The sequence below is a fragment of the Myotis brandtii genome, unplaced genomic scaffold, assembly GCF_000412655.1.
Source record: "Myotis brandtii unplaced genomic scaffold, ASM41265v1 scaffold332, whole genome shotgun sequence".
Taxonomy (NCBI): domain Eukaryota; kingdom Metazoa; phylum Chordata; class Mammalia; order Chiroptera; family Vespertilionidae; genus Myotis; species Myotis brandtii.
The window spans coordinates 2967325-2984119 of record NW_005362797.1 but is presented as its reverse complement, the minus strand read 5'-3'; the positions used below and the strand labels follow the sequence as shown (position 1 = coordinate 2984119).

The following is a 16795-nucleotide window of genomic DNA, read 5'->3' as shown; positions in this document are numbered from 1 at the left end:
CTCTGTGAGTGACAGGGGGCAGTGCCCCAACCCCGATTGGCCCTGCTCTGTGTGTGACAGGGGGCGGTGCCCCAACCCCCCAATCGGCCCTACCCTGAGCGTGACTGAGGGTGGCATTGCAACCTCCCGATCCGCCCTGCTCTGTGCATGACGGGGCGGCGCCCCAACTCCCCAATCGGCCCTGCTCTGAGCCTGACCAGGGGCTGCACTTAGGGATTGGGCCTGCCCTCTGCCACCCGGGAGCAGGCCTAAGCCAGCAGGTCGTTATCTCCCGAGGGGTCCCAGACTGCGAGAGGGCACAGGCCGGGCTGGGGGACCCCCCTCCCCCCGCCCCCTGAGTGCACAAATTTTTGTGCACCGGGCCTCTAGTATTCCTATAACTGAGTAAAAACACTGTGCAAATACTGCTTTTACATATTTGTGGACTTTTTTCACGTGAACATATATACCTATATTTTATTAAAATGAAGTGTATTCTAAATAATCTTTAATAATCCCAGTTGAATTAAATTTTTGCAAACTTAATTCTTTACAGCACCAGTTCTTTAGCATGCATTGGAATTGTGTAGAGCGCTTGTTAAAATACAGAATGCCAGGCTTCACCCCCCGAGCTTTCGATTTAGTAGCTCTGCAGTGAGTTTGTATCTCTAATAGTTTCCCAGGTGATGCTGTACCTCTCGGTCCAGAGGGACCATGCTGGAATAAATGTTGCTTTACAGGTTGTTAAGTAGTAGGGCACTTGCAAATATACTCAGATTTTTATTAGGACCTTTAAATCTGAAACATAGCCATAATCTCTTCATCCTTATTACCAAACCAAACCAACAGCAAAGGCTTTTCCATATATTATCTAGTAAGATATGTGAGATTTTCCTGATAGCACACACAGAAATCTTTTCTATGTAAAAGTGGGAAATTCCGATCAGTAACTGTCAAAGTGGTTAGCATGCATTTTGGTAGTAGGGTAGGTGTTATTTCAGACGCCTTCAAGTTTGACATGCAGTTTCTGACTAAAGAACTCTGTTTGTAGAGACATGATTCACTGTCCAGTGTGCCTAGCAGCTCTTCATCGAGGAAAAATTCTCAGGGGAGCAACAGAAGCTTGGGTAAGGAATAAAGTACCCTATTTTTATATTCTTAAGGGAATTATTTCTACCCAATAGTAATTTGAAAGTATATATGATACAATAAGAGAAACTCTAGAGAATCTATATATATAAAAGCCTAAGTGACTGTTACAACCGAACGACTGGTCAACCGGTCGCTATGACATGCACTGACCACCAGGGGGCAGACGCTCAGTGCAGGAGCTGCCCCCTGGTGGTCAGTGCGCTCCTGCAGCGGGAACATAACTCAGCCAGAAGCTGGGCTCACGGCTGGTGAGCGCAGCTGCAGTGTTGGGAGCCTCTCCTGCCTCCACGCTGCAGCAGGCGCAGCAGGGCCAGGATGAGAGGCCCGGCTGGGGCTCCTTCCCGTCCGCCTGCCGCTTTGGCACTGCTGCATCCCTCGAGGGTGCAGGCCAGGCTGAGGGACCCCACCCGTGCAGGAATCCGTGCACCGGGCCTCCAGTTATATATGTGTTGGCAGTGTTACCTGTGTATGAATACGCACATCAGATGGACTCTGTTTTAGTGTTCAGACGTGAATACATCTTTTAAAAAGTGGAGCAGTTAAATATATCCATTGTTGGTTTGTTCTAAAGTATATTAGTAAGGAACTTGCTGAAGTATAGAGTATTAAGTCCATATTAATATTATTTGGGAAAGTTTCTGTTTTAACTTGAATTTCTCAGGTTATAATTGGGTTTAAGTTTTTAAGCCATGCATTACTTTTTTGTTTGTTTGTTAATCCTCACCCAAGGATATTTTTTCCCACTGATTTTTAGAGAGAGTAGGACGACAGGAAGAAGGGGAAGAGAGAGAGGGAAGTAGGGAGAGAGAGAGGCATACAGAAAGAAAGAGAGAGACACACACACACATCAGTTGGTTGCCTCGCACACTAGCCCCTGACTGGAGCCCAGGGATCAAACCTGCAACCCTACGGGGCATGGGTGACACTCTAACCACTAGCCCTCATGAGCCAGGGCCCATGTATTACTTTTTATAGTATATCTTACCCCTAGCACTTCAGTAAAACATTAAAGGTGATGTTTGTTGTATTAAATTGTCAACTTTAAAAAATAATTGTAGCATTTTTCTATTTTGTCTTTAAAATCGAATTGTATCAAAGCTTAATTGGGTGAGAAGGATTGCGTAGTATCTCAAACATCTTTGTCCTTTTACAATTCAGATACGATTACTCTGTCAGGAGATGAAAGAGATCTGGGGAGATTGAATGTGAAGGTGTTTTATAATTCTTCAGCAGAGCAAATCTGGATCACAGTATTACAGGTACATTATTATAGTGCACACCAACTTTTCTTACAAAATTGAATATTTAGACAGTATTAGCATATATTATTGCTCTCTTCTGGGGAATGGGCCATTACATCTTTGGAATTTAGAGTTTTATAATATTTTGCAGAAAATAGTATATAATAAAGAACCTAAAGAAAATAAACTAGTAGGTGTGGTGGAAGTATTTGATTTTTAATCTCAAAGAGATTGATGTGATATTGAGAACTTTAAATGTCAAATTATTTTACTGTAGATGAAACAGGAGGTTTCAGTAAGTTTCCTTTTATAGTTTGTATCTAAAGTCATTAACTTGAAAAATACATAAAAATAATTGTATTGTGTCCTTTGTAAAATTCAAGCTGTATTTTTAATTTTTTTAGTGCAAAGATCTAAGTTGGCCCTCTAGTTATGGCGACACTCCTGCTATCTCTATAAAAGGAGTCCTAACATTGCCCAAACCAGTGCATTTCAAATCTTCAGCCAAGGAAGGCTCCAATGTAAGTGGCTGTTTGTGTTTGAATTTCTTTTTATGTTTTTCTCATGTCACTTTAACTCATGTAAGGAATTGGAATTAAAAAAGTGTTTTATTTTAGGAAAACTACAAATTATGTACCCCCTGCTTTTTAATGACAATTTTGAGCCTTACTAGTAAAAGTACTTGATACTTCATTGTCCAAATATTAAGGTGCATTTAAAAAGAAAATTTTAATCACTAAAATACATAGAAGATGAACAATATATAAGAAAACTCTTTATATTTCTCTTATGAAAGGAAAATAATGTCTAGTTTTTCATCCTCTCCCCCCATATGGCTTTGAGAAATAAGTGTATTATTGCAATTGATTTATTTTAAATACTTTCCTTTATTATCCTGAATTTGGTTGTATAGGCTCTAGATTTCACATTAACTTATCTTCATCTTTGTCTTTTGATATGGGTTGAAAGGTTAGTGTTTTCCATGCAAATGAAAGGTATCTTCTACAAAAACATCATTTAAAAATAAGGTAATTCAGATGTCTGATAAACATGAAATTACATATTGCTTTCTCTTTATTTTCTGTCCTTTTTGTTTATTAAAAGTAGAAAAAATTTTACAAGTATTCTAGAACATAAAACTTTCTGAAAGTTATTTTAATGACAATACACATCAAAACCTTAAGTTATGTATACTTTTTAATATGGTTATTCTACTTGGAATCTGTTTCATAGAAATAATCTAATATATATGTAAAATACATATACAGGGTGGGGCAAAAATAGGTTTACAGTTGTTCATATGGAAAAAGACACGTGGACTACGATTATTACAATAGCTTTATTAACTCAAAAGCATGTCACAATGGCACAGTGCACTTGAGTACAATCTTGTAAGTGCTCAAATTGCCAACCTTCATTATTTACACACTAGAGGCCTGGTGCACAAAAATTTGTGCACTCAGGGGGGGGTCCCTCATCCCAGCCTGCATCCTCTCACAGTCTGGGACCCCCTCGGGGGATGTCCACCTGCTGGCTTAGGCCCGCTCCCCAAGGGATCGGACGTAAGCTGGCAATCAGACATCCCTCTGGCAGCCTGGGAGTCCTCAGGGGATGTCCAACTGACTACTTAGTCCCACTCCCAGGAAGCGGTCCTAAGCTGCAATAGGATATCCTTAGTGCTGCTGAGGAGGCGGGAGAGGCTCCCGCCACTGCCGCTGCACTCAAAGCTGTCAGCCCAGCTTGTGGCTGAGTGGAGCTCCATTGAGGGTCTGCCCTCTGATGGTCAGTGCACGTCGTAGTGACCTGTCGTTCCCAGTGGTTCTGCTATTAGGGTCAATTTGCATATTACCCTTTTATTATATAGGATTCTTGTAGTCTACTTGCTATACTCAAGCACACTTTGGCACAGAGTTCTTTATTGTCATCTATTTTTTGACATGCTTCTCCATCATTGCCTAAAAGATAAAGCATAATAAAATATTTGAAATAATAAGAAAACAAATGATACAAATAAATAATAGAATAATCTAGAATAATAAAAGGGTAATATGCTAATTAGACTGGACGTCCTTTCAGACGAAGCCGGGGCCAGAGGGAAGCCCAGGTCCTGGGTACCTGCCAGTGGCTGGAGCAAAGCCCAGGTCCCGGGTGCCAGAGGGAAGCCGGTGCCAGCAGCCGGGGGGAGGAAGGCCTACTCTTGCATGAATTTCGTGCATTGGGCCTCTAGTTGATAAATAATAGAATAAATTCTGTTTCATGTACTCACAACTGTAAACCTACTTTTGCCTATCCTGTGTGTGTGTGTGTGTGTGTGTGTGTGTGTGTGTGTGTGTGTAGAATCCATAGTGGGAAAGTTGGAAACAATCTAAATGTCTCATAAAGGGGAATGATTGAGAAAACTCATGGAATACCACATGTATTAGTTTCCTAGGGTTTTGGCTTAGAACAACAGAAATTGACCTCTCACAGTTTTGGAGGAAGTCTGGTCTCAAGACTTCAGCAGCATTGGTTCCTTTCCTGAGGGAAGACCTGTGCCATGCCTCTCCTAGTTCTGGGGATGGCCAGCAATCCCTGGCATTCCTGGCCTTCCCTCTGATCTCAGCATCCATCTGCACATGGCGTTCTCCCTGTCTCTCTGTGTCTTCTCAGTGTCATAGGATACCAGTCTCTCTACTCCAATACGACCTCATCTTAACTTCACTAATTACATCCTCAGGGTCACATTCTGAGTCACATTCAGGGTTAAGACCTCAACATATTTTTTTGGGGGGGACACAATTCAAACCATAGCACCATGTGATAGGATACTAGAAAGCTATGAGAAGTAATGTTTAGGAAGAGTTTTTAAGGATATGGGGAAATGTTCTTAATAAGTGAGAAGGCAGAAATCAAAAATGATGTATATGTAGTAGGATATTTCTTTATGAAACTATAGATCATAGGACGTCTAAATGGAAATGTCTTATCTCTGGCTATAATTCTGACACTTACTTGTTTCACCTTTTAATTTTCAAGTAAAAACGAAGTAAACTTAGCAAAAGTTAGGGGGGAAAAGAAAGCTTAAGTGGTTCGGAGGTTCTCAAGAAACACAATTCTGACTACACAAACATAAAAATTACAATAAAAGAGAAAAATTGAGCACGATATTTAAAATATATTGTTAGTTGCCCAGATACCTTGCCTTTTCAAAAGGAAAAAAACCCTCCTTTTTAAAAAGGATGCATTAAAAATGGAAAGAAGGGAGTGTGTAGTCTAGTGTCAAGAAAATGTTAGCCCATGGTAAGACAAGGTTTAAAAATATTAAAAGTAAGTGGGAGGCAATCAACCAAAGACCTTGTATGCATATATGCATAATCCATGGACAACAGTGCACTTGAGTACAATCTTATATTTGAATTGGCGAGGGCCTGGGGTGAGGGTTGGGAATGGGTTGGATAGGGTAGATGGGGGACATATGTAATACTCTCAACAATAAAAATTTAAAAATATATATTAAAAATAACAAAAGAACATTTGAAATTTTTTCAAGCATGGAAAACACGGGCTTGTGGCATAGGTAGATGCTTATGTGAGAAGGTAGAACTTAATACTCACGTTTTTCTTTGTCTTCTCTGTTAAGGAGATTGATTTTCAGATTGGAAAGAGTGGAACAAACGTTACCAAAAGAGAAATTGGATCCCAATAGATGGAAAGAACATTAGACAAACAATCGCTCCCTTAAAGAAATAATTCAAGTCTTGTAATGTGAACAAGTTAGATTTTGGGTACCGAGAGAGCTCACCTGAGATTCTTACACCACTCTTATTTGCTGTGGAAGAATTGTAAATAGCTGAAAAGCTGCCCCAGAACCGAGGATGAAAAACAACCTCATTTTCAAAAAGGGGAAAAGCTATATATATTCTGGTATGCTTGGTGTTGATAGTGACCTGAATTCCTGACTAAGTAATTAAAAGGATGATTTGGGAAAATGAAGAAAGGCAGTAGCTAGGATAAATTCTGGAAAAACAAGTCATGGTCATTCTCATTTTTGTTTGCATTAAAAAGTATTTTTTTATTGTAAAAAATCAAATCTACCTTTCCTAGATTAAAATATATTATTTTTATTTATTTTGTGTTGGCATATCACCCTTTTTTCAGTCCTTTTATTTATATACTTTATATTTTCTTTTTAGACAATTGAGTTTATGGAAACTTTTGTGTTTGCTATTAAACTCCAAAGTCTGCAAAGTGTAAGGCTTGTATTTAAGGTTCAAACCCAGACTCCCAGGAAGAAGACCATTGGTGAATGCTCGCTGTCACTCAGAACTCTTAGCACACAGGAAATGGATTACTCTTTGGATATAGCACCACCTTCAAAAATTCCTGTAAGTGATAATAATATATAAATAACCCTAAAGTATGAGTAACTTTAAATTATCAATTAATTTTATAAAAAGTTTTTTTAGTAGCTGATAAGAAAAGCAGGAAAGAATCATAAACTGTAAGCTCAGTCAGAGATTGCCTTCAGATCGATTGGGAAAGTTGTTTTTAATCCTGAGCAAGCTATGTAGCTCTTCATAAATTGGGCAAAAACAAGGTTCTTACAGCTGGTATTTTTTGTAAAGAACTTGATTATCTTTGAAACTTGACATTCGCTTCTCTCAACTAGCCAGCTGAACACTTAGAGCAGCGGTTCTCAACCTGTGGGCTGCGACCCCTTTGGGGGTCGAATGACCCTTTCACAGGGGTCGCCTAAGACCATCGGAAAACACATATGTAATTACATATTGTTTTTGTGATTAATCACTATGCTTTAATTATGTTTAATTTGTAACAATGAAATTGGGGGTCACCACAATATGAGGAACTGTATTAAAGGGTCGCGGCATTAGGAAGGTTGAGAACCACTGACTTAGAGTGTTTAGAAATCGCTAAATATTTAATTATATAGTTTCTATGTCAGCATAACATTTATAGAAATCAGCCAAAAGCTTTGATAAGGTCAAACCTTATATGATTTTAAATTTATGTAAGTTTTATATTTCACCTACTTTTCAAAAATATTTATGATGGCTTAAAGTGGTTCTGAACCTGGGTACGCATTAGAATCACCTAGGGAGGTTTAAAAACATGCCCACACCTAAACCAACTAAATCACAATATTTGGGGGGTGGGGCCGGAGGCATCTGTATTTCTTTATCCCGTGTCTGTTATTTTCTGTTCCACCCCAATGTGTTTTTATAGCATTTATTACAACTAAGAATTATTTAAGCTACTTGTTTTAAACAAAACAAGGCTTGAGTTTTCATCTGTTTCCTTTATAATTTGCAGTGCTCTGAGCAACAGCCTGTCATGTTCTTTGCATTGAATATTTGTATGTAGATAGATATAAAAGAATAAATGACGAATGAAAGGGTGCACAATTAGATTATTGTGTTCAAATATGTTTAAATACATTTGTTTTATAGCTGTGATAGGAGTTCATCACTTGCATCTTTGAAACTAGCTCAGTAGACAGTAATCTGCAACCCTAGGTTATAGAAGGCACAGATATTCAACTGGACAATTCATATATTAAAAGCTAAATTAGTGAGGCTAGGAGAGTACACCAGACTCAGCAAAGGTATTTTCTGGGGAATTGAACATTAGACTCTTACCTGCCTTGGAGAATCTGGATGAACGATTGTGGTTCAGTTTCTACCAAATGATATATCAGAGGTCATGTCAGCAAAGGTTTTATTTTATGTGTGGCTACAGATTTAGTTCATGTGAAAAGGTTTATTAACCCGATTTTATTCTGATTGAAAGCAAAAGCAGTACATTCATTTATTTATGAAAATCAGTGTTTCTTTTTGCCAAAATAGACAAGTTTTATCATCACTTTAGTCGTTTCACAGGCGAGTTTAACCTCTCAACAGTTGAGTTTATGCTTTTAAGTGATTCACATTTCACTGTTTATCTCTTGATTTCTTACGGCATGACCAGTTTCTTTTTATTTATTTTTCTTAATCCTCACCCGAGGATATTTTTTCCATTGATTTCTAGAGAGAAATGGGGGTTGCGGGGAGAGAGAGAAACATCAATATGAGAAACACACACAGCGATTGGTTGCCTCCCAAGGCATCCCAACCAGAGCCAGTGATAGAACCTGCAACCCAGGTAGATGCCCTTGCCTGGGAGTCAAACCCGTGGCCCTTTGGTGCGAGGGCTGAGCACCGCCGGCCAGGGCGTGGCATTACCAATTTTTAAAACACAGAATCATGTTTCAAGAAAATGCCCAAGATTCAGCCAATGGAATGTACATAGAAAGGCCCTTTTTAGTGAGCCAGGAGCCAATTATTGGGACTGCTGGGCGATGACCAAATAGAAATCTCATCATCAAGAGTCATTCAGCTGTGCGGTAGCTTTGTCGGAATTAATATCAGCAAAGACTTCTGTGTCTGTCTGTGCTGAGCCCTGTGAGATCTCTTAACGTTATGTTCTCGCTGCATTTCCATACTTACTTTTTTCAACATGTGAGGAGTAATGTTTTTGTGTTTGGACAACTTTATGTTTCTCTTTTTTCGCTCCAAGGATGTTGGAAGCCAGAGAAGTAGGCTGGGCCGTGTTCTGTTTCACAAACAAGTTACCAGCTTGATTCGGCTGTTAGTCAGCAATACTGAAGAGCACATTTTTTCTTTCCCCCTCTCCCCGTCTCCCCTTTTATTGTTTGCCTCAGGTTTTCTTTGACCTTTTCCTTATTATTTACTGCCTCATAACTTTCACTAGCTCCCTTCCTGCCAGCGCTCTTCTCTGGCTCGCTTCCATACAGCAGAGTAATTCAGCTCCCAACCCACAAATCTTTTCAGTGTAGCAATCCGTTGTCTTCTGATTCTGCTAGCACCTACTCTGATTTCTACATGGAGAAAAAAAGAATGATGATTCTCATATATTACACTTCCAAATCATGTTTCATATGTTCTCAGAAAACAATTCAAATGACTGCATGTAAGTCTTTTGAACATATGCTTGCTCTTTCGGTGTTTATTTCACTGACATTGTCTCTAGTAAAACTGCCTAGGGATTTAAGTTGCTTTTAATGTGAATTGCCTTTTGGTCTCCCTGACTTGGAAGAATCAGGATCTAGCTGTAACTTGCAGTTGCAGAATCCATGAAAGTGAATAGCTCATATGTACAGAACCCATGGCACTTACTTCTAAACCTTCTCTTATGACATATAAAAAGCAGTGATTTCAAGATTACTCCTCTTAGCTCTTTAATTTTGAATTTTTGAAATATCCAAAACTTTATTCTTAATTACCAAATGACACTTTTGTGATATGCAGGTGTGCCATGCAGAACTTGAGTTGGGGACTTGTTTTCAAGCAGTGAACAGCAGGATCCAGTTACAAATTCTTGAGGCACAGTGCCTTCCAAGCTCATCAACACCTCTGACTTTGAGTAAGTATATAGTGGTACAAAGCAGAATCGAAAGACAATATTAGTAAAAGATCGGTTTTTCCCTACATTTCCTACAGTGGAGATTAAAGTTCTAGTAACTTTTATTATTTAACGTGAATACTTATCTTTTAACTTAGAATCACTTTATTGGATTTCAAACTTTAACCCTTGTGTCTACCTGAACCCACTGGTCTCTTGATTCTTATCCAGTTGTGACCTCTGCATTTGAGGCTATTCCTTAGTTGGCTCATTAGTTACTGTAGCTTGAGTGTCCAGAGGACTGCCAGATGTTTCACCAGCCCAGATGATTTGTCCTATGCAACCTTTGTTGGATACTCTGCTAATGAGAAACTTAATTTTAAAAAAAACCACAAAAATGTCAAACACAACCCTTGAAACACGTTTTCCTCCCTGCCCTTTGGGCACAGCCAGGGATTCTGATACTTTGGGTGCATAGGCCTGGTTCTCATGGCCGCCCCTAGAGCTGGAGGTTGAGGTCAGTCCCACCTAAAGGGCTAAGAGTGGGGTAAGAGCACTCCTTGTTCCTACTAGAAGAAGAGGAAATATCCGAAGCAGACAGAAGTAATGGATGTCCACTGTAACTAGACTAAAAAATACAGCCAAGCACTCAACTCACGAAGCTAGAAAAACAGCAAACACAAAGGAAAGAAGTAAGGAATTAGAGCCAAAGTTGAAGTTGATAAATATTGAGGCAACAACAAAAGACCTAAGTAATAAAACTGAAAGCTTTTTCTTTGAAAAGGTCATTAAAATTGACAAACCTATGGTAGGTTGGATCAAGCAACAAATAAAGAGAACGTAAACAAGGAGGAGAATATAATTTTTCAAATTCAGAACAGATTCAATAATAATAAGACAGTACCATGTATAATTACCGATTCATTTGAACATCTCTGTAAATTAAGTGATTTTCTAAGGAAAATTGTTCAAGACCCCCAAAGAAGAGTGAAAAATCTGAATAAAACAATAACTACTAGTATGTAAAGAACCTTTTCTAAAAGGTAATTAAAGAACCAAGATGATTTTACTGGCAGATTCTACTAGAAGATGTTTTCTGTTATGGCAGTAGCTCATCAGACCTTGAAAAGTGGCTGCTTTATATTTTTTACAACAAAAGTATAGGTACGTATCTTTATATGGTGTTTTAAATACAATTTTATATATCAAAATTTCTTATGTTTCAGGTTTTTTTGTGAAGGTGGCAATGTTCAGCTCAGGAGAGCTGATTTATAAGAAGAAGACACGCCTGCTGAAGGCCTCCAACGGGAGAGTAAAGTGGGGAGAGACTATGATTTTCCCACTTATACAGAATGAAAGGGAAATTTTTTTTCTCGTTAAGCTTTATAGTCGAAGCTCTGTAAGAAGAAGACACTTCGTGGGGCAGGTTAGTAGGAGTGTTTATCTTGAATTCTTGCCTTGTACTTTTCTATGCATTTAAACAGTTGGTTAACAAAAGGAATATAGGATAAAATTGAAGTTTAATAGAGGACAATTCTTCTGCATCGTAAATTAAAATTCAGTGTTGCCACAAAAATTAAATTTTATCAGACCGTTTGCTTTAATACAAGTAGTTGGAATTTCTGAGCAATCAGACTTATCTTAATATAAAACTTTTTTTCTAAATGAACTTTACATTTTTAAAGGGGGGGAATAAGTGTTTTTCTGAGCTTTTCAATTTTAAAAAGTAAGAGAACGATGAGTTTTTCAGTAGTGCTCATTCCTTATGAAGAGAGAACACAATAATTAAATTCCTTAAGGCTTCAGATATCCAACTTTATTCTGTTTCATGTTCAACTTAATGCTTACCCCTGTCTGCTATTAACTGAATTATGTTAGATTTGAACTTATAGAAAACATCAATTTTAATAGCGGTTGTGATATTATTTAGGTAGTCAATATAGCTGTCTAGGTAAATCTATGTAAAAATTCTCAGTAACTTGTCTAAAACAACATAGCACTTGCCCGCTTGCCAATCCTTTAGGAACTTGTCTTCTTTCATCCTTTTGTTCTTTACTCTGAGTGGATCAGTGGGAGCTGTCTATTGTGCTTTACCTTAATTACAATCATGTGACTCACATTTAAATTCCAAAATCTGTGTTATTGGTTTAAGCTTCCATTTGACAAGATGTGACTAGCAGTCTACATGAAATCCTAAAATTATATGTAAATTTTCAAAGATTGGTGTTAACTCTTTGATTTACTTCATATATTTTACCTACAATATTTGTTTAAAAATTATAGTTTTGTTCTTCACTTTTTCTTATTCAAAAAGCTTAACCTCAAGAATTCATACAACTAGCATACTTCTCAAAGCCATAAGACTCATGCAGTGAACTCTGTTAAAGTTCTCCTGTATCATCAAGCCTCAACTACCCTGTACGAAGGGAATAGGAGATTTACTTGACAGATGATTTTCAGAAAACTTTTTTGTTAATTCTACTTTCTCGGTTGAGATTCTAGTTAAGAATAATAATTCTGGAAAGGTTCTTGCTGGCCCTCTATTCCCTGTAGCTTCTCCAGTAGTTTTGGGAGCCACCATGATGGAGTAGCCAAATGTGGAGTCAAGATCACCCACTCCCATATCAACCAAAACACTCTTACATTATCTGTTTTTATGTCAGGGTTGTTTGTAAGATTTTATGTGAAGGAAAGTTCTTCAGATCATGAAATTAAAGGGAAACGTTGAAAAACCAGTGGGTGACCTGCCCTAATTTCTTTATTTAAAAGAATTAGAAACTGAGTCTCAGAGAAGTTAATTCCAAAGCAACAGCATTTATTAGTGGTAGAGCTACAGTGAGAATTCAGGCTTTTCTATCCTTGCCCACCTTACCTCCATGATAGGTAACCATGGTGCTATCCTGACTTTGCATAATGCTTTCCAGTTTTCCCAAATTCATCGCATCTATTATCTGAAGTTACATAAGTGAAGAGTACTGTTTACTGTGGATTATTATGAAATTGTTTACAGTGGATCAAGAATGACTAATGATTAGATTTTAATTAAAATTACAGTTTTATATAACATACACAGTGCTTGAAAATTCACATTCCTTATCCATCTAATTTAAATCCAGAATAGTCAGAGTTAATCTTTACAAAAAATTTTTTGAGTGATTGGGATCAGTTTTAAGTTGAGCTCCTAGATTTATTGAATAAGAAAGGATGCTCTATCCACTGACCGGTTTGGCTCAGTGGATAGAGCATCGGCCTGCGGACTGAAGGGTCCCGGGTTCAATTCTGGTCAAGGGCATGTACCTGGGTTGCGGGCACATCCCCAGTAAGGAATGTGCAGGAGGCAGCTGATCGATGTTTCTCTCTCATCGATGTTTCTAACTCTCTATCCCTCTCCCTTCCACTCTGTAAAAAATCAATAAAATATATTTTTTTTAAAAAAAGGATACTCATTATTTTGGGGAAAATGATTATGTAATATCTCACATTGAACTTTTAAATTGCATTGGATCATACAAAATAGTCCTCAGAGTGACTAAATAGGTTAAATGTTTTCACATTTAAGTTTCAAAGAGAGAAATAAAACTTTTGGAAAAGTGGAAAGATGTTTAATTGAAAATATGTAAACTAAATTTCCAATTGTCTTTCATCAATAAGAGGAATTAACTGAACTCATCGTTACTGTGTTAAGCAAATGGTTGTATTGTTCCTTTACAGATTTGGATAAGTGAAGACAGTAATAACGTTGAAGCAGCAAACCAGTGGAAAGAGACAATTACAAATCCAGAAAAGGTTGTTATCCAGTGGCACAGACTAAACCCATCCTGAAGACTTCACGCGTTACTTGATGAAGAATTGGACATTCTTTTAGAAGACTTAAGATTTCAGTTTGCTACCAATGAGAAGAGGCAAATCAATATATTTCTCAAGTCTTTCATGGAGGTCATAATTATAGTATATAATGGATCTGTTAGAAAATTAAACTTGATAAAACATGGTATGAATTACATCAGGTATCCAAAGTAAAGGAGATGTTTAAGAACTGTGCCAAAATAGACAATAAAATAAAAGGGTTGTATTAATAGGGCAACTAAATAAATTATAAAACCAATGAGGATATCAACCATGGATAGTTACAGCCATATTATGTTTATAGGGTCTTTTTTAAGCTTTACCTAGATATTCAAAATCTACCAGGTCATCCTTGTTAGGACCATTAGGCATTTAGAAGACTTTACTACTGACTGTTCCAGTGCTAATCATTACTGGTTATATCTTGACTTTATTGTTTACTTTTTGCTACATATTTTCTCCCAGAAAGCAAAAATGAATTGATCTGCTTCAGCTCCTGGGGAAAGTTTGTGCCCTGTGTTTATCACTCCTTATCCATAAGGTATCACATTGCCAGTTTGTCTCCAAGAAATGTCAGATATAGACAACTACATTTTGGTAAGAATAACGAAAACACCAGAGGTTAAAGATTAATTGGAAACCCAGTAAACACACATTTTGCTGTCTTTTTCTCTCTCTCTCAAATATTTTACTCCTTGTTTTATTAGGAGTTGAAATAAGATTACCATGCATATAGCCTGTCCTAATTAGCAGAATTAAATGAACTTAAATAGCAAATTCAGTATTTTATGATAATCACATCCTTGTTTTTAGCTTTTTTAAATATAAATTATTTGTTCTATAATTCACAATGTTCGAGTATTTTCCCATTTTTGAAATTACCATACCTGATAACACCATGTAGCAAATATTTTCTATTGCAGTGTCTCTCGGGTACTCATTAGAACTCAGCATGTGGATAATTTCAGTTTAATTGGCCATGCACACTGGCCCAAAAGAACAGCTCTTTGGAGAAATAAATAAGGCTGTCCTTGATCTTGGAAAATTTTATTTTATTTTTGCTAATGAGTAGACCAAGTGCTCTGTGTTCATGGTCTTTCATTTTTCTTTCTATCTTACTTTATCTCACACATGCCAAGAGATAGATGGTGATATTTTAGGCCAGAAATATACTTTGCTATAGCTTAAGCATGCCCTCCTTATTCCAGTTCTTATGTTCTGTGTATCTTATTAAGATTTTCCCAACGAAGCACTTATTCCTCGTATTCTAGGTATTACCTCACCTCAAACTGTAAGATGTACATACTTTACCTGCCCTTGCTCCTCCTGCTTAGAGTTTGCACAACAACAGTGGTGTTGTCAGGTCTCTCTGTGCATGTTAAAATATTTATGATTTAGATTTGTGAAAAATGGCATAGTATTGATTAATACTCACATGGACTTTTAAGATAAATCACCTTGTGTGGTAGTCTTTTGAATCTTTGAGACAAATGGCAACTATTTGAAAATTTTTAAAATAACTTTTTAAAATCCTCACCTGAGGAACATTTTAAAAAAAAATGGATTTTAGAGAGAGGTGAAGGGAGGAGGAGAGAAAGAGAAAAATACTGATTGGTTGCCTCCTGTATGTGCCCTGACCTGGATTGAACCCGCAACCCAGGTATGTGCCCTGACCAGGAATAGAACCCACAACCCTTTGGTACACAGGATGACGCTCCAAACAACTGAGCCACACTGGTCAGGGCTAAAAAAATATTTTTTAATAGACTTTATATTTTAGAGCAGTTTTAGGTTCACACCAGAGTTGAGAGGAAAGTACAGAGATTTCCCTTGTGACTCCTGCTCCCACATATGCACAGCATCTCGCACCAGATGGTACGCTCGTTAAAATCAATGAACCTGTATTGGCACATCATTATCACCCTACGTCCATAGTTTACATTAGGGTTCATTCACTCTTGTATATTCTGTGAGTTTTGACTTGCATAATGACATGTACACACCACTGTAGTATCATTCAGAGTAGCTTCACTGCCCTAGAAGTCCTCTGCAAATGCAACTATTTTAATAGCCACCAAAGAAGGAAGTTATTGTCTTCTAGCTAATAAATAACAGATTTTGTTGTTTTAAGAAATTTAGGATTTTATTTGAGCAGTTTTTTGTGTTCTGTTATTGCTTTCAATTCCTAAATTTATCACATGTCGTTATGTATTTAACTCAAGTTTTAATTATTTAATTTTCAGTATTTTGACAATACATGTATATTGTATAATTTGAGGGAAAGCTATAATTTCTTGTATGTCTTAGAATCTGAGGTAAATAAAACAATAGAAAGAAAACCTTTTCATTTAAGAATCCTTTCAGTTAGAGAAATATTGACATAACTAAGTTCCCAGATATTTTAATTAGTGTATACTTAAGCCTTTTTCAGGTGAAAAGGTACTGAATAGAGGCATTCTGGTTGTGTCTTTGAAGCTTTATGTGGAAATATAAAAAGAAACATTGTTCTGTTAATAGCTATTCATGTTATGAGAAGAACATTAGAAGCTGGTAATAAAAAGTGAGATACTGTGCAAAAATCACTTCTCTTTGTATTTACTTAGGCATTTCTTGACCTTTGCTCACTTATAATCAGGAGAAGGGAACCAAAATGATGTGGCCAGAGGAAGCCATGGAAAGGTTCATGTTGCTAGCTGACAGTTTGCACAGCGCTATTTCCTAACAGTGTGTTTGCTTGTAAGCTTGCAGATTAATACAACTAAATACCTGTAGCCCATGTCAAAACATCATGTCACTATCTGGCTTTCATTTATTTTTGCGTGATGTTTTTAGCCTAATGCCTAGAGAAATTACCACTGAAGTGTATTAATTCCAGCTCTTATCAGACCCTTAAGAAGGGATCAGTGGGACTGGTCTTCCTGCTTCCCTCTTATTTCTGTCTAATCCAACTCCATCAGCAGCCAGAGTGATAGTTTTAAAATGCAAGTATGGCCCAGCTGGCGTGGCTTATTGTTTGAGCATCAGGAGGTCACAGCTCGATTCCTGGTTAGGGCACATGTCTGGGTTGCGAGCTTGATCCCCAGTAGGAAGTGTGCAGGAGGCAGCCAATCAGTGATTCTCTCCTATCTTTGATGTTTCTACCTCTCCCTCTCCCTTCCTTTCTGAAGTAAAATATATAT

At 37.5% G+C, this 16795-nt stretch overlaps 1 protein-coding gene across 2 annotated transcripts in view; it reads left to right on the top strand.

Annotated features, from left to right (window-relative positions):
- Positions 1-14651, top strand: part of TC2N (tandem C2 domains, nuclear) — a 28205-nt gene extending 13554 nt beyond the window's left edge. For both annotated transcript variants that reach the window (XM_005871196.2, XM_005871197.2), the window contains exons 6-12: positions 1031-1106; positions 2290-2390; positions 2777-2893; positions 6545-6736; positions 9677-9791; positions 10997-11196; positions 13482-14651. In XM_005871196.2, the coding sequence (XP_005871258.1) occupies positions 1031-1106; positions 2290-2390; positions 2777-2893; positions 6545-6736; positions 9677-9791; positions 10997-11196; positions 13482-13592 (912 nt within the window). In that variant the 3' untranslated portion in view covers positions 13593-14651. The remainder of the gene's footprint in view (positions 1-1030; positions 1107-2289; positions 2391-2776; positions 2894-6544; positions 6737-9676; positions 9792-10996; positions 11197-13481) is intronic.
- Positions 14652-16795: the final 2144 nt, after the last annotated feature.